The 18,236-nt window shown below is 47.3% G+C and overlaps 2 protein-coding genes across 7 annotated transcripts in view; both read right to left on the bottom strand.

Moving 5' to 3' along the window:
- Usp36 (ubiquitin specific peptidase 36) overlaps positions 1-423 on the bottom strand; it is a 30,610-nt gene extending 30,187 nt beyond the window's left edge. Inside the window, exon 1 of one of the 6 annotated variants that reach the window (XR_388534.4) lies at positions 120-423. The gene's annotated coding sequence lies outside the window, so the exon portion shown is untranslated. The remainder of the gene's footprint in view (positions 1-119) is intronic. The other 5 variants (XR_003949510.1, XM_006534302.4, XM_006534303.2 and 2 more) reach the window with 5 other exon arrangements.
- Positions 424-11,223: 10,800 nt separating this feature from the next.
- Positions 11,224-18,236, bottom strand: part of Timp2 (tissue inhibitor of metalloproteinase 2) — a 54,351-nt gene continuing 47,338 nt past the window's right edge. Inside the window, exon 5 of the mRNA NM_011594.3 lies at positions 11,224-14,059. Within this exon, the coding sequence (NP_035724.2) occupies positions 13,862-14,059 (198 nt within the window). The 3' untranslated portion in view covers positions 11,224-13,861. The remainder of the gene's footprint in view (positions 14,060-18,236) is intronic.

Below are 18,236 nucleotides of genomic sequence, written 5' to 3' on the forward strand. Positions count from 1 at the left end.
CAACCTTCTCCAGTGTTGCCCTACGCCCCTCTCACGCCCTGTCCTTCCCGGCGATCCCTGTCCCTTGCGTCCGATGTTCTTTCTGCGTTCCCCGGTGCCCTCGCCGGCCACGCACGCACCTGTCAGCCTTCGCTGGAGTCCCCAAAACCCGCGGGTAGAACGCGCACCCTCCTCGTCCCAAGCCCCGCGGAAGCTCCTGCGCTCCGCCGCGCCCGACCTCGACCTCCTAGGCCTCTCGGGAACCCGCGGAAGGCCCGCGCAGCACCAGCGTCCGATCCGGGCCGGGCCAGCATGCGCACCATCCGGGCCTCCAGAGCCTCACACACGTGTCACCACGACGTTTAAAGGAGCCGCACTGCAATGTGCTCCCTGAGTCCGCGTGAAGGGCACGTTCGCCTTAAGAGGCGGAGCTAACGGCGACTTGTCTCCCTGGACCCTCCCTTCTCTGCTATTCGCGACGCACACGTCACCCCTCCGCCCCGCAGGCCTGCCAGTCTACGCGATGACGCAAGCGCGTAGAGCTAAAAGCTCCGGAAGCGTCCCGGAGTCCAGAGACCCTGCTGCGGCTTGGCGTGGTTCCCGCGGTGTACGCGAGTGGCGTCACTTCCGCTTGCGTGCCTGACATTGCCAGTGCGCAGGCCCAGTGTGCTGCGGCGAGGAGCTCAGGGCTCACGTTCAGTGCAAGCCACCGAGGCTTTGAAGATTCACCGTTCGTTAGTTCTTACCTGCAGGCGTCCTTTTGAAAAAAAACAAAAAAACAAAAAAAACCCTAGCAAGCCGGGCATGGAATGAGGCCCTGGGTTCCATCCATCACTGCATGAAACAGGCGCTGTGGCACAAGAAAGCAGTTTCTGCAACTCTGAGGAGTGGAGGGGGTGGGGGATGATCAGAACTTAAACGTCATCTCTGGGATCCTTGAGATGCTGGCTATAGCCACTCCACCGCTTAACTTAAGTGGCCAAGGCTGGAGGATCATTGGAGAATGTCTTCTGGACCACGTAGCAGAACCTTGTCTTTAAAAAAGGGGGTGGGAGTGGGGGCTGATGGGGTAGTAATGGCAAAGACCAAATCCTGTTAGCCTATACCAATGTCCCTTTTAGAGCTAGAAAGATGGCTCAGAGGTTAAGATGGCTTGTCGTTCTTTCCAAGGACTTCCCAGCACCCATACAGTGGTGGTTCAAAATCTCATGTAACTCTACATGTGGCAGACACATATGACCTAAATTAGAAAAAAAAAGTTCTCTTAGTTTTAAAAAGATTTTGAATTACATACGTATAGGGGAAGAATATCTGAGTGTAGGTGCCTGTGGAGGCCACTGGTGTCTCATCCTCTCTTAGAACTGGAATTACAGGCAGCTCTAAGTTGTGAGCTCCCAGTGTGAGGGCTGGGAACCAAACTCTGGTACTCTGTAAGAGAAGTAGGGGCTATTAACTATTGAGTTCCAGTCCCAGAATCCTCCCTCTTTATTTAGACCGACTTCTTTGTTCTCTGACCACTCTTTGTGTCTGGCTGGAGCTGGCTCTATAAACCCACTGTTCTAGGCTGGCTACAATGAATTACTGCTTTTGCTGTCCCGAGCCTGATACAGTTCCTGGGAAATTCACTGTTTTAGCACGCTTCCTGTGTGGGAGCTGGCACCTGGCATAAGACCTAGGTTTTTAATCCAGATGTTGTTCTAATTAGCCTGTTACTTTGCAAATTTCTCTTACTTGGAGGCTTGATCTGTGGGGACAAAAAAATAAAATAAAATTCAGAGTCAGTAGCTCAGTTGGCAGGTAATAAATTTAGTCCCCAGGCTGGGCGATAGTGGCACACACCTTTAATCCCACTCAGGAGGCAGAGGCAGGCAGATCTCTAAATTCAAGGCCAGCCTGGTCTACAGAGTGAGTTCCAGAGAGCCAAGGATACACAGAGAAGCCCTGTCTCAAAATAAATAAATAAATAAATAAATAAATAAATGCAATCCCCAGATGCCCCCCAACCCCCTAGTGCAGTGGTGTTATAGAAATGTAATCCCTTCTCAGTGAGAAATCACTCTGCACACTTCGAGATCTGTAAAGAACATACTTTTACATGCAACTGGATGTGGCCAATGCCCAGGGAAGAGCCAGCCTCAAACAGAAGAAGGTCTTATTAACTCATAGACAAGGTAGGCTTGTGCATTGTGCATACTTGACACTTGTAAATCTCTTTTAGGTCCAGATCCCAGATTACATATTGAATAATTTAAATAGAGATGGAAAACTTAACTCTGACCATTTGGGCAGATGGCAGATTCATTCAGCAAAGATATTGTAAGGATTCTTTCTTTCTTTTCTTCTTTCTTTCCTTCCTCCCTCCCTCCCTTCCTTCCTTTTGTTTTAGTTTTCTTGAGACTGGGTTTTCATATGTAGCCTTGGCTGTCCTGGTACTCATTCTGTAGCCCAGGCTGGCCCGGAACTCAGAGATCCACCTGCCTTAGCCTCCCCAGTGCGAGGATTAACGGTGTGCACCACTAGTACTTGGCTAGGATTATTTATTAAGTACATCACTGTTGTCTTTCAAATAGTTGTTACCAGCTTCATCTTGCCCACCTGGCAGAATTGTGCTTTTCCTAATAACCCAGGGAACTTAATGCTAGACCATGTCTTAGTGGCAGCTGTGACCCTGCACTGCCCCCTTGAGCTTCCTGATAAAAGCATGTTCTTTGGGGGTGGGTCTGATGACAGATCAATCCAGGTAAACGTTTACATCCTGGCTTAGTTGGTTTTGCTTATTTCTTAGTAAGCCAGGTTACACACTACTTATCTTTGGAATGTTTTGGAGGCAGCACAGGCTAGATTCTACACAATGCATCCGGAGCGAATCTATCAGTAAATCCTCTATAACATCAATTTGGTTACTTGCAGTTTCTTCTGCATGTGTAGTATACACTTGTAAAGAGGCAGGCAAGACCTCCAGTCACCAACTCTCATCTCGTCGTCCTTGAAGAATGGTGTGCGCAGACAGCCAAGGATACAAATGGGAGCCACTTCACTGTCAATCAGGATTAAAATAAATTAAAACAGATGGCCCACCTGCCACCACCAACAGTAATCGAGTATTGGGGGGAGGGGCAAGGACAGTTGCTTAAGGATCCCTCCTTGCCTGGGACTGGAGAGATGGCTCTTGCAGAAGACCTGGGTTCAATTCCAAGCACCATTAGATGGCAGCTAAGAACTGTAACTCCATTTCCAGGGCATCCTTCTGGTCTCTGCAACATCAGCCGTGCAATACTGGTACACAGACATACATGCAGGCAAAGTACCCATACACATGAAATAAAAATAAAGACAGAAAAGTTCCTCACCAAGTTCACCAATATTAGTAGAACTGCCAAACACATTGCTCAGGTGCCAAACAGAACCCCATATTTAAGCACGGGGTGGCGGTAGCAGATGTCTTCAGGTCGAGGCAGGAGAATCAGGAGCTCAGGCTCACCCTCAGCTACATAGTGAATCCAACACTAGCCTGGTCTACATGAGACCCAATCCATGTTAACGTTTATAGCTTACCCTTGACTGCATGGCCCCCCTGACTGAAACTGCTCCCTGCCTCCGTTGCTGACCGAGAAGCTGAGAGAGCCTCTCAGCTGCCTCCTGCTTTGCAAGTTGACTTCAGCCTCAAGACACTAAATTCTGGACTCCTCACAGCCAAATCCAAACTCTCCATCTCTGCCCCAAACAGACACCCCTGCTCTAGGATCAAGCAGGTCTTTGGCAAGGAATTCCCTTTCCCACCTGCCTCTCAACCCTTGGCTCAGGCACTGCCCACTTGTAGAAGTCTCCCTGGATTCCTTACTTCCCTGCCATTCGTTTGGAATATCCTGTGGACATCTTGTCTGTCCCTACCATGACTTGCAAGAGCCAGAGGCCATCGTGTCTCTGGAAATAGCATGTTTCAGGAACACTGTAGATAAATGTTTTGGAAGAGACAAAATTCAAAGCAAGATATTTTTAGATGAGACAACTGAACTATCTTTGAATCATAAAAGAGAGCCCAGGAGAGATGCTGTAAAGGAAGGAACAAGCTTCACGGTTGTTTTTCTCACTGTGTGGTCCTGGCTGTCCTCGAACTTGCTCTGCAGACCAGGCTGGCCTCGGACTCACAGAGATTTGCCTGCTGGGATTAAAGATGCGAGCCACCCTCCCCAGAGGGACACATTTGTTTTATATCTATATTCTAAATTTATAGAATTAGATTTAACTTGAAAAAAAGATGTATTGATAGAGTAGTAATGTTGCCCAAAAGTTACTTAGTCTGCTCCCTGCCTTGAAAGTCAGTGCAAAGTGGACCCACTCCCTCCCTCCAAATCATGGCCCTTGCATGTTGGAAGATGTCTTCAAACACCACGACAGGAACTGGGGCAATGGCTCCATGGGTAAAGTCCCTGTTGGGTCAGCATGAGAACCTGACTGTAGATCTCAAACACCCATATAAAAGCTAGATTCTGTGGAACATGTCTGTAACCACAGCACTGGGGAGGGGATAAGATCCCAGGTGTTCCTAATGTCAGCCAGTCTAACTGAAATGCAAGCCCCAGGTTCAGAGAGATCCCTGGCTTCAAAATATAAGATAGAGAAACAACTGAGAAAGACACCCTGATGTCAACCTCTGGCCTTCACAGGTGAGTGCATGTGTGCACGTGCACACGCACACATACCACACCACTCCACACCACACCAAAATAAATGAAAAAAAAAGCAAAATCTAACATCCCCTATGGCGATTTGAATATGAATGCCCTCCATGAGCCCACATACTTGAAAGCCACATCGCCACCCGGTTGGTGGAACTCTTTGGGAAGGATTTGGAGGTGTGGCTTTGTGTTGGAGACCTCAGAAACCCATGCCATACCCAGTTAGAGCTCTCTCTGCCTCCTGATTGTGGACCAGATATAAGCTCTCAGCTACTGCCTGAGCACCATGCCTGCTTGCCTTGCCATACACGGCAATGGACGCTAACCCCCGAGAACCGTGAGATCCCAAATTAAATGCTTTCTTTTATAAGTTGCCTTGATCTCTCTTCATGGCAATAGAAAAGTAACTAAGCCGGGCGTGGTGGTGCACGCCTTTAATCCCAGCACTTGGGAGGCAGAAGCAGGTGGATTTCTGAGTTTGAGGCCAGCCTGGTCTACAGAGTGAGTTCCAGGACAGCCAGGGCTACACAGAGAAACCCTTTCTCGAAAAACCAAAAAAAAAAAAAAAAAAAAAAAAAGAGAGAGAGAGAGAGAGAGACCCTCCCTCCATCCTAAACACTGCTGGTGTCTCTGCATGTGAGACAGCTATGCCAAATTGCATTATTAACTCTGCCAGCTTAGCTGTAGGCTCCCTGCAGTCCCAGCAAGCTAAGGGGTCACCTTGTCCCTGAGTTGCCATAGCAACTGACTTTTCCCATAAGCAGAATCATCCATGTGACCTTCCACTGCCTTGAAGTTGCCATTCATGGGCAATGGTACCAACCAGGCACAACATGCTCTTTGCTTAAGGTCGGAACTCACCCTGCCTGAGCCTGTGCTCCATCCTGGAGTGCCACCAGAGCCCCACCCCATTCAGATGGACCTTACTGCCCACAGCCTTTTCCCTGTAGCACCCACACATCCTACAGTGTGGCATGCACTGACAGCCTGGACCCTGGCCACTGACCTAGAGCATCCTCACTTTATATGAACAGTCCTTAGAGTCCCAGATCCTTAGGGACAACAGTGGCACTTGCCATCTTCCCTACCTGCGCAGACAGGAACAGGTTCAGGGTGGTCATTGCCTATTAGTACTGTTGTTCCATTTAAGGCAAATAAAAGCCTACACTGCTAGGTTCAATCACTGGGGGTGGGCGTGGGGATAGAGAACGTTTCTTATGCTACTGTTACTGATTGTGATCTGAAGTGGATACCTCACCTCGGCATTTGTCAACCTTGTAACAACCACCACCACCACCAACAACAACAAAATGCAGTAAAGCAACTTTCCTAAATGGTAGTGTTTCTCAGCAAGGCAGGCAGAGGCCAGGAGGGCACCCCTGAGGACCTCAGCAAGCTCAAAGGTTGCTGTGGGACTCTTCTCCACAGCCAGGACAAAGCTGTTTGTGTTTTCCCTTTTGTTTTGTGCTATCGATGTGTATCTATTTAGTGCCCTCCCACCATACTGGGTGGGAATCCGAGCTTCAGTCATTCCGGGGTCCCTTTCTCTTTGAGATACATCAGTCCACCCAGAGGCTTAATGGGGGTTCCGGTTGTCAATTCATTAGACAGGTACCACCTGGGCTCCTAGGTCCTTACATTTTGTCCCTTTGGACTACCCCGGGCCCCTGGCCAGCTTGTTCCCAGGCTGGTAGGGTCCTTTTCCAGGATGTGGCTGGGTAGGATCCACTCTCTCCGTAAGTATGCTGTCCCCAGGGATTGCTGCTGCCCAGACCTCCACATGCACGCTCCTTGTCAGACATCTGTAATACATGCCACACATCCACAGTCTTCACGGCCACATGCTCCCTGCACTCGATTCTCTCCAGTTCATGCTCACACATACCTCATGCCCACTCACACACTCACAACATTTTGTCTCTCAGCAACCCTTCACAGATGCCCACTTCTCACGGGGCAATGACCCTGCCCTCCACCACTGAGCTCTGCCCCCAACCTTTTTATTTCACTCTCTTTTTTTTTTTCTTTTTAAACTTTTTATTTGTCCTCTGTGAGTTTTACATCATACACGCCAGTCCCACTCATCTCCCCACGCCCTCATATCTACCCTTTGCCCCTGCAAACTTTCCCCAAAATAACACACACACAGCATAGAAAACATTTCATTGTGGAAGCTGTAGTGTGTCACAGTGTGTCCCACAGTGTATCCCTCTGTCCACATACCTTCACTTGCAAATATTCACTGCAATGAGTCACTGGTCTGGTTTGAGATCTCTGGCTTCTGGGACACCATCGATATTGGATCCTCAGGAGGTCTCCTCTGGTTGTCCTGCTGTTGCCCAGTGTCATGGAGATCCTGCAGTTTTGCATCGGCAGGATTGGCTTTTCCATGCTTCCCAACCATTTGCAGATGATAAAGATTTGGGGGTGGGCCAGTTTGGAGCCGGGGACCTGGGCCTGGGTGGTAGCTGAGCTGGTCAGTGTGCTGGCTCTCCCTCACCTGCAGCACCAGGGCAAGGTCTCCAGCACTGCTCTGGCTAGGCCACCCAAAGCCACCATCGGAAGGAGGCAGGGCCAGCTCTCCTGCTCATCCGTACCCACGCCTCCAGAGTCAGCTCCAGTGTGCTGCCAGTCAAGATGTGGGGCCCACTCTCTCAGGTGCTGCAGCCTGGGAGGGACTAGGCCAGTGCTCCCACTCTCAAACCCCTCATAACCTCAGGGCTGGCTCACCTGTGCCTTAGCTAACAGGGCCAGCTCCACTGCGTTCCCTAGGCAAGGTTCAGGGCCTGCTACAGCCAGTGAGGGGACAGGACTAGCTCTCCTGCTCTAATGCCCTCGGGGCCAGCTGCCCCAACTACCACAAGTGGCAAGGGGAGGGCACCAACCCCCACACCCATGCCACCTCACAGCAGACACGACCAGTTCTCCTATGCTTCCACCCTCAGCGGGTTCAACTGTACCCCCACCACAAGAGTCAGCTCCGCTGTGCTGTCCAGGTGAGGTGTAGGGCCTGCTCTCCCTGTACCTCTGCAGCTGGTGAAGGAGGGGTAGCTCTTGCACTCACAACCTATGGGCAGTTCTCCCAACTGCCTAAGGTGGTATGGAGCATGGAGTGGCAGAGGGGCATCATCTCTACACACATGCCACCGCATGACAGACTAGTGTGTGTGGGGTGTCAGATCTCATATTCATGCCCTTGGGGCCAGCTCACCCACACCCTGCCACCAGGGCCAGCTCCACGGTGCTACCTGGCTGAGGCTCAAGGCCCAATTTCTTGCTCTCCTTAGTGTTGTTGCCCGTGAGAGGTGGGGACAGCTCTCTAGAGCACCAGAGCCCGTGAGGGGCGGGGCAAGTCCTTCACAGCCCCTGGACATCCGTATGGTACCCAGAGGCTGCTCTGACCAGGGACATCCCATATTCTATAGCACTAATATGAGCCATGGACATGGATACAGACCCCTGCCATTGCATAGCCACGGACCCAGACATGGCCCTCAGGGGCAGCTCAGGCTGAGACATCAACATGACCCCAGGTGACAGGGCTGGCCACTTACAACAAGCTACTCCTCTCTGGCCTCCAGTTGCATCTCTCCTCATACTGCTCTGGCTGCTTTCTCTCTTTCTGCCTCCCCACTCCCCCCAATCTGTTCACAACATACTCACACAGTGCGGTGACTCCCCCTGCAGGCTGGCCACACTACTGACAGGCTCCTGGGTGACATCCTCCGGCAAGCAGGTGTCTATGGCCCTCCTGTGCCATGTACTGGAGGCAGGTGTCTGTCTTCTTTTCCCCTTGGGCTGCATGGAGGTAGGTGGGGCTCTGTGAGTTCTATGGCCTACCCATGGTGTGGGTTGGAGAGCAGGTCTGTGGGTGGTTTTCCCTGCCTGAACCATGTGGCATGGAAGAAACCAGGTCTCTGTCTGTTTTCCTCCTCCTGTGTTGTGCTGTCTGGATTTGATTCGATTTGATTTTTATGAATCCCAGGTGTAAGACTGCTTTAGCCACCATCAGGCTAGGATGAACAAAAGACTGCCATCTCTTGTGCCTCTGACGGAGAGAAGAACACCACTGCCACCAAAGTATCTCTTTGCCCATTACCAGGGGGTAGGGGTGAGGGTGGGGTAGGGATGTGGGGGATGGGGAGGGAAGTTGTATCACTCTTTGAGACAGGGTCTTGCTAAGTTGCACAGGCCAGTTTTGATTTTTTTTTCCTTTTGCCTCAGCCTCCCAAATAGCTAAGGTTACAGTCTTGGCCCAAGCCCTGTGCTCTCTTGCTCTCATACACCTCTTCCCTGCACCCCAGTATTCATCCTCAGTAGGACCTACAGGTGTTATGGAAAGCTTGCGGAGAGGATCCCAACCCAGAGCTCAGGAATCCCAAGCCTTTGGACAGTGTAGCTTTCCCAATATCCTGAGGTCACACCTCTTCCCAATGGCCCTACCCAAGGCACTGTCACACCCCTTCCAGTGGCCCCACCCACAGCACTAAGCCACACCCCTTCCAGTGGCCCCACCCACGGCACTAAGGCACACCCCTTCCAGTGCCCCCACCCATGGCACTAAGTCACAACCCTTCCTATGGTTCCACCCATGGGACTAAGCATATTTCTTACTTTCCACATTCCATGCCTGGTCACTCCTTCACCCTCCCCCACAGGACTTAAATGTATTCTAGCAACATGGGAGGATTCAGGGCCCATAATGAGGTTTATAGGTGACAACCACACCTCGGTCACCTTATGAAAGTGTGCCACATACCTTAAGAATCCGAGTCAGGAATGTGAAGAGCTAGGGCCAGGAGTAGGAGAACAGGGAAGAGGGATCCAGAGGGAGGCCCAGGATCCAGAACAGGAGGGGCTTAGCTCTTCCCAGAACTCAAAGAAAAGGCCATCTGGATATCAAGCAGCTAAGGCGGGTATGTCTCCACAGCTTGCTTGAGGTCTCCAGAATCCTTCACAAATGTGCATGCAAGATAGTCATGATTCATAACTTCCAGTCTGATTCAGGTGTCTTGTATGTGTGTGTCACGTGTATATAAATGATCATATCCACATCAGGGATTCCCTCTATCACTCTCTGCCTTCTTTCTTTAAAATATATTTTATTTCTATTACTTATTTTACTTATATGTGCGTATCTTTGTAAGTGTATGTGATGTGCACGCAGGCATCCATGGACACCGGAAGTTGTTCCATCCCCTGGAACTGGTCATGAGCTATGTCCATGCTGCAAACTGAATCCAGGTCCCCTCGAAGAGCAGTAAGTGCTCTTAACTACTGAATCATCTCTCTAACTACTGCATACACCTCATTTCTTTGAGGTAAGGTCTCCTCTGAATCTGGACCTAGAGTATTTTGCTGGACTTGCAGCTAGCAAGCCACAGAGAGCATTCCTGTCTCTTCTCTGTGCAGTCCTGGGGTTACAGGGCTGCACACAAGACCCCATCAATTGCCAGGCAGTGGTGGCACATGCCTTTAATCCCAGCACTTGGGAGGCAGAGGCAGGTGGATTTCTGAGTTCAAGGCCAGCCTGGTCTACAAAGTGAGTTCCAGGACAGCCAGGGCTACACAGAGAAACCCTGTCTCAAAACAAAACAAAACCAAACAACAATTGCATAATGAATGTTGGGATTTGAACTCATGTCCTTATGGTTATGCAGTAAGCCCTTTCACTTGACTCTGGGTTTTGTTTGTTTTCTGGTTCTGAGACAGGATTTCACTGTGTAGTCTTGGCTCACCTGGTACTCGTTACATAAGCCAGGCTGGTCTCAAACTCAGAAATTCACCTGCCTCTGCCTTCTGAGTGCTGGAATTAAACCACCATAACCCAGTGGGTTTCTTTCTGAAGATAACTTCAAGGTGAGCTTGTAACTAAATCTAGAAAGTAGGAAATACGTGTTGTAAATACTGGACAGCACATTTCCTGGGAGTGTATTTCCTGCCAGGGTTTTGCAGGGGTAGGGGGCTGTACTTAAGAGCTCATTGCTGGGGAATTACAAATATCCCACTGCGTCTGTACAGGTATTGGCTCTGAGCAGATATATTCCCTCCTAGAGCTAGGAGGAGGCTCAGAAGCTTCAGTCACAAGATTTGCAAGACCCCTCCTTCCTCTGGTTATATAAAAAGTAAGCAATAGCTGGGGAGAGGAGAATCTAATGATCCTGCCTTCAAAGCAAGCAGGGATTTTTAAGGGTGTAGTGTCGGCTAGAGTAGGGCAACTGCCTTTGAGTGACCCACAACCCTGTAAATAACCCCAATAAGCTCATTGGCTCATCAAGGGAGACTGCTGGGTCACAGAGTCTTGTGTAGCCCAGGCTATGACTACGTAGCTGAGGATGGCTCTGAATCTCCAATCCTCATGCCTCTGGAATGCCAGGATTATAGTCATGTACCACTATGCCTAATGTATTCAGTACTAGAGATCCAGTCCAGGGCTTCATGCCTGCGAAGCAAGAAGCACTCTGCCAACTGAGGCACACCTTCAGCTTCTGACTCTTCTTTCCTCTAGCCGGTACAGACTTGGCCCCCATCCCTCAGCCCTTCAGAAACAGCCAAGGAATCAACCTTCTCTTTGATAATATGGTTTATTGTCCATTGACAGAGCAAACTCATAAAAATAAAAGTAGAGACTGATACAGAGCATCAGGCGCGCTCGGCTTGCTGACTTTCAACAACTCTCACGTATCGCCAGCGTGGGGTGTTGGGGGGTACATCTCAGACTTCATATTCCAGCACGCACATGGGGTTCCACCCCTCCCCCCCTACAACCAAGAGTTCAAACAGAAACAAAATCAACAAAGCGTTGAGTTATGCAGCAAGCCCACGGATATGTCTTAATACGCATCAGGCAGCGATTTGGAAATTGCTACCATGTAAACGTCATCTGAAATATTGCGAGTTGCTGGCATGACGGGAGTAAGGGAGGGAGGCCCAGGGCTTAGAATATAACAGAAGTAAAACAACACCTTAAACTATATATTGCAATTGGTTTGCTGGGAAGGCATTTGAGTGGCTGTTGCTCAGCTGCCATCTGGCACTTTGTCCCAAAGGTTCGTTTGCTCGCTCGGTTTCCTCTCATCTGCCTGGTGTGGCTAGAAACCCCAGCATGAGTGGAAAACAGAAAGGCCGTCTTTCAGAACCGGTATACTCAGAGGGTCTTTCCTTTATAATAATTTGAACCAGATACAAAAGACGGGAGAGGCTGGAAAAGCAGATAGTCAAAGAACTCAAAGGAAGATGAGAAAGGGTCCCTCTGTCCCAGGCCAGCTACCATACCATGCATTCCACTCTGGGTTCGATGCTTCCTCGATGCTTCAACATTTTTGTTTTTTTTTTTTTTAAAAGTGCAAAGTCTAATGCTACGAAAGGCATCAACACGGCACAAGAACGCTCACGGCGAACATCAGAAACAAACCAGAACATGTCATGAAATCAGCAGAAACAGGCACTGTTACATATTGATACCACCGCACAGGAAGCAAACAGGCAGGGCGGGATAGACTGCAGGGTCTCGTTGGCTGGTCCAGGCCAGCATCCAAGGAAGAACATCACTGCACAACACGAAAATGCCCTCAGAAGGGGCAGGCTGACTCCTGTGTGTCCTCCCAGTCTGTCTTAAAAGGACTGGCCAGGTCCTGGTGTAGGGGCTTGGGTAGGGAGAGTCTGAGGGGGAGTCCTTAACCGTTTCTTTGGGGTTTCTGATGGTTAGGACAGGGTTGGAGCAAAGAGGCTTTTGGAAGCATTTTACAAAAGGAACATTCACAGGCTACCAGACTTCAGAGTCTGAGTTTGTGTGTGAGCATATGCGTGCATGTATGGATAATATACATTTGTGTCCTTGGGACAGCTTATTTTTTAAGACGCAGGCAGAAGGAAGAGTGGCTGTCTATATTGTTAGTGATAAAGCTCTGCCTGTCTTAACCCCCATCCTATTGGCATCAGAAAGAAAATTGCTTTAAGGAGCAAGTAGATATACCAGTTCCCTATAAGGGCCTTAAGCGACATTAAGAGACAGAAGCAGAGCTGCATACACATGTCTCTCAGCCATGCATGAGAATTCACCTTTAGGAAAATGAGATGGATCTGAAAACAAGCCACAGCATCCTTGGGGGGGGGGGCTTGGTACGAAGAACTGCCCACCGCAAAGTCTCCCCTGCTGCGTGCTTAGTTACTGACACAGAAATCAACAGGGTCATAATGACCGCTGATCTAGCAGGGAGAGTTCACTAGACTTTTCCTAGGTGCCTAGGACTGGCCTTTTATATCATCAGTTTGTGCAAAAGAGGGAGTGCTGGTAGCGCCCCCCAACAGCGGCAGGGCCTGATGCGACAGAGAGCCAAACCGAGCCGTGCTGCTCAGCCTGGATGCTTGAAGCTTGCTTGGAAAGGGGTGAAGAATGGCTTGGGAAGCTTGAGAGTGGCAACAAGGACTGCCAAGCACCCCTCACCACAGATCCCTGCCCCCAGCATGAGACCTCACAGACCCCACTGAGGGTGTGTGTAGAGACAGGGGAGAGGAAGGCAGCAATGACTTGGTTGAAGCCAGAAACACGGCTCAGGGAGGGCTTCCATTCGCTGAAGTCTGTGGATTCATGGGGCTGACTGGGACTCCTAGAAAAATGAACCACTGGTTGGAGGGTGATTCTTAGACCCGAGGGAGACCAGGGTCCTGAAAGTCCATACCAGATGCAGGAGGGATGGGAAGCATTTGCAAGGGCCAGAGAGAGAGGTGGCCACTGCAGAAAACGAGGGACATGTCACTCTCAGGATGAAAAGGACCTGGTAGGCCGGCTACACAGTCTTACAACAACCTTCAAGAGTTTCTGCAAAATGCACATTCCCAGGCTCTGCCCTAACAGAGCTAGGGTACCCTTAATGCTGCCTGTCTGCTGCATGTGACAGTGCCAGAGAGACCTGGTAACAAGTCTGTGCTCCACTCCTGCCTGTAGCAAGGATCAAAGACTGAGACACACAGTGCTCAGGCTGGCAGAGGGAAGGGGTATGGCAGGGAACCTGGCCCGCCTGTCCCTCCAGACCCACTACCATGTCTAGGGAAAATAGGGGAGGGGGCAGAATCACACTAGCGTGAACCCACTTGGATGATTGATGTTTTATTCATGCTGTTTCCAGGAAGGGATGTCAAAGCTGGACCAGTCTAAACCCTCAGAGGCTTTTCAATTGGCCACAGGGGCTCTGTCAGCCTTCTTACGGGTCCTCGATGTCAAGAAACTCTTGCTTGGGGGGTGCCGCCCCGCGGTACCACGCGCAAGAACCATCACTTCTCTTGATGCAGGCGAAGAACTTGGCCTGGTGCCCATTGATGCTCTTCTCTGTGACCCAGTCCATCCAGAGGCACTCATCCGGGGAGGAGATGTAGCAAGGGATCATGGGACAGCGAGTGATCTGAGAGGACACATGCAGGAAGGTTTAGTTTGGACCAAGGAAGAAGTGGGGCCAAGGATACTTGGGGTACCTCCAGAATACAACCTACAAAAGGTGATCAAAGACAGTAGTCCTGCTGAGCCTTATGTCCCTGTACGATTGCCGAGCATAGGTCTAGGGAAAACTATAGCCTCCCTCAGCCCTGAAGTAGGCTGATCCAGACTTTGACCTTGCTGCCACTGTGAAGGAAATTACCTAAAGTGGAGCCTTCCGACCTAGATGGCTCCTTTGTTCTGCCACCTGCCACTGCTCTCTCCAAGACACTGCTACCTTCTGAGAAGCACCTGATACATTCCAGAGGAACATCCTATTCTGCACATTGCCTACAGGCTGGCCTCAGACACCAAGAATGGACTGGCAGGGGATGGGCCTTTTATAAGTAGACTCTCGTAGTAAACTGGAGGGCCTTGAACAGAATCATGTCTTGGCTCCATTAACCTCTCACTGTCTAAGTCTCTTTCAGCCCCAGCCTGCCTCCCTGGTGTACCCGGTCCTTGTAAGCCACAGGCCTGTATATAACAGATTGGCGCCCGGGCCAGGGACCATGGGAATGGCGGGAAAACACTGAGGGAATCGCAGTCTTGTATGGAGCTCCAAGGGAAGGAAATAATCAGATCGTATCTGGCAAAGTGAGCAACAGGTATTTATGCTAGCACTGGCTTTAAACTTCATTTTTTAAAAAAGTGTTGCTGGAAGTGTGGAAGGATATGGGCTAAGTTTGGAACAGTGCTAACCCGGTGCTTTTTCCACTTAGGATTTGACAGTGAAATATGTGTGGGACTAGAAACTGTGAATCAGGCCGTTGTCCGCAGCTTTTAAAAGCTGTTTCAGGCGAGAGGAATAGGGTTTAAAATAATGAAACGGGCAGTTGTCAGCAGTCGAGAACTGCATCAGGCTAGAGGAATAGGGCTCAAAATGATGGAGTAAAATATATAGAGGAAATGTATTTTGAAACTCTCCCAGAGACAGAGAGAATTCGGGGGACGCCCTGCTTTATTCTCTCTGGCTCTACAGCAGAAGTTCTCTGCCCTCTTTGTGTTGTCTAATGTCTGGTGCACCGGTCCGTTTACATGTCAATTCATGTGTGTTTTGTTTCGTTGTCTGAACGACTGAGTGTTCTGTGTTTCACGTTTGAAAATAAAGATGACTAAAACTTTATCTGCTGGTTTAGCAAGAGAGTGGCCACATGCTTTAGCCAGGAGGGCTCCTGCTGGAAAAACTGTTTTTTGAGAAAAGGAGCCTGCAGCCTCTTGGTTTGGGGGCAAAAAAGCTGATAGATGGTTTTTTGCCTGGAGGATTCTCTACATTTGTGATTAATGTGTTTAGCAAATGACAAAGTGCTTTTTATTTTATAATTATAGCTAGAAAAATTAAAATTCTCTGATTGGTCTAAGTATAGCCGCTTCATTTGGCTTTTTACTGGTCTTAGAGGTGTAATATGCTCTGCGTGTCTTCATCGTAGAGTATTAGCTTATAAGTTATTGGGTATGATCAAAAAGGTGTAACATTGGTTACTAGAAAGTTAGCTTTAAATTGGTAACTCAGGTTTGGAGCCTTTCAAACACGTGGCATAAAGTGGGCCAAAAAAACCGGGCCTCCTAAGACACTTCTAGCTGAGATAATATTTAATGTGATTCTTATCCTAGAAAGTAAATTTGAAGATAAGATTTAAAGCAAGGTCTCTTTAAGAATGAAACATTGAAGCTTGCACTGTCATGCATTCATAGGTTAAATTGGCAGCCAAATCTCACAATGTGGTAGTGAAGTTTTAATGTTGATTCTAAGGTAATAAATTATTTTGAAATTGGGTTTTGCTTTCCCAAGGTTGTAGTTATGGTCTAATATTGTAAAAGAACCTTAGTAATCGTAAAATCTGTCCTCATGGCAAGAGGAACGAAGCTCAGAGCAGCTTCTGCACGGTTTGTGTGACTTTCTTTTGTCTTGCAAACGGTGCCTAGGGAAGCTCTGGAAACTTGCCTCCAGGGGAAATTTCTTTTAGCTGAAAGAACACTGTTACAGATCTACCCAGATGTTGTTCTAATAAAGTTTAAATTCGAAGTTTATAAAAAGGATCAATCAGGCTGTAGAATTTATCTGGACATTGCGATTTGACTTGCCTACTTCATGTAAAGTTATTATAGATTTAAGAGTTTGTTTTTTTCCTTTACATTCTGATAATTGTAAAGAGTTTTGCTTCTAGTGAACTGATAGTCACTGGAAAATATTGCTGTAGGTATGGCTAACACAGTTTTACATTATATAAGAAAAATTTTTTATCATTTCTGCTTCTATACAAGAAGCTAAGAGTTTGAACTTATCAGTGTATATTGTTTCCTAAGTGAAAAGTATTTTATTAGCTAATGCCCCTCAAGGGCGAGGCCGAGGTGGTGTTCACCTCAAAGCGCAGTTTCAGCATCCTATTAAGCCACTGTGGTGCTAACAAAGAATTATAAGATAAATTCATATAGTTTGGGATAACTATAACAAAAATTGTGTCTTAAAAACCTGACTAAGTGTCTGTTCCTTGTTCCAAACAACAATCAAATTGGTTATTACAGAATATTAATAATTGATCTATTACATACCATCATTTTAAATAAAATTGACAATCAATATCCCAAAGATAAGTTAAAAATTGTTTTTATGCATGCTTTTGTATTTTCTATAAATTCATGCATGCATGCATTCCAGTTACTGTGTTTAAAAACAGCCCTTGTATGGGGAAAAAAGTACATGTGAATTGAATCATATGCTTATTGTTTTGAATTTCCTCCTGCTTCCACACAGATAATTAAATTGTGTGCTGTAGATGGTGTTTTAAAATGTTGAATAATCAAGCTTTAATTTGTATATTAATAGTCAATATTATATCTCAGAGATCACAATTGCTGAAGATTGTTCGTCCCTCGGATGCTATTAATTCTCAAATTTGCAATTGCTTATGCATATACAACTCATAAGAAAAAATGCTGTCCTTTTAAGAAGGCTGTTTTTAGACATTTAATAAATTGTTCTAGATTGCCTAGACATCTTAAAGCAATGCCATGCTGGGTTTATATCTCAGGCACTCTACAGGTCCTACATATAAGATAGATTGGATATATAATATCGTTCTTTATATATTCAAAACAGTTATGGTTTAAGATAATATTTTAATATTCTTAGAAATTGTGCATATCAAATTATAAAAAATTCTTTGCTATTAGTGTCCTCAGTTACTACTTATTTCCACCTAATGGTGTTAATTCTTGAGGACTTTTACTTAATAAATTGCTACAAATGAATGCTCTTATTTCTGATTAATAAATAAAGAAATAAATAATGCAAATGTGACTATTAATAACTTTTCAAGCTTTCTAGTTACAACTGCTCTTCAAGAGAAACAATTGAAAGTGCTATTAGTCACTGCCCATGTTACATTAAAACTGACTATAACAGTCAAGTATTTGAGATGTTTTGTCAACAAATTATTAATTCTCAAGGACAAGGTATTGTGGAACTTTAAAACTTTAGCTTCTTAAAAGACAAAGAAGGGGGAAATTATATCCCCGTGCATATTATTTAGTGCATTTCCATGCACATTTTTTAAATCATACTTTTATTTTAGAATTTTGAAATTTAGATGTCAAAGAACTTAATAAATGCTTTATAGTATCTTAAAAGGATCTACTTATTGGCATATGGTTTGATCCTGAACAGCTACCTTATTAGGAAAGGGAAAAGCATAGGTTCTCTCCACAGAATGCTGCAGAAGCATGATGGCTAATTTGTGTGACAAAACAGGTGAGTTCACTCAGTGCCCTGACTGTAGTGACTAGGAAGCTGAATTGGGTACATGTTTTCCACCCATCCTTGCTTGCCATTTTTCCAGTTTGGACAAGAGAAGCTGCCTTGCTTCAAGCTTTTTAACCTTATGGTAAAAAAGAACATCAAAGACTGTGGAATCTGACTTAAAAAGATTAGTCATAAGAAAGAATTATAATGATTCTTCTTTTTCCCTCAATGTGACCAGTTATTCCAACTCAATCTTGGACTGGTCTAGTAATAAGTCCAATATTAGAGATTCCTATTGAAGATAGCTAAAAATCTTAATTACCTAGCAAAGTTAATTTGGAGCACAGCCTCTACTTCCAGAGAA

This window comes from Mus musculus, chromosome 11, assembly GCF_000001635.26.
Source record: "Mus musculus strain C57BL/6J chromosome 11, GRCm38.p6 C57BL/6J".
In the NCBI taxonomy this organism is placed as follows: Eukaryota; Metazoa; Chordata; class Mammalia; order Rodentia; family Muridae; genus Mus; species Mus musculus.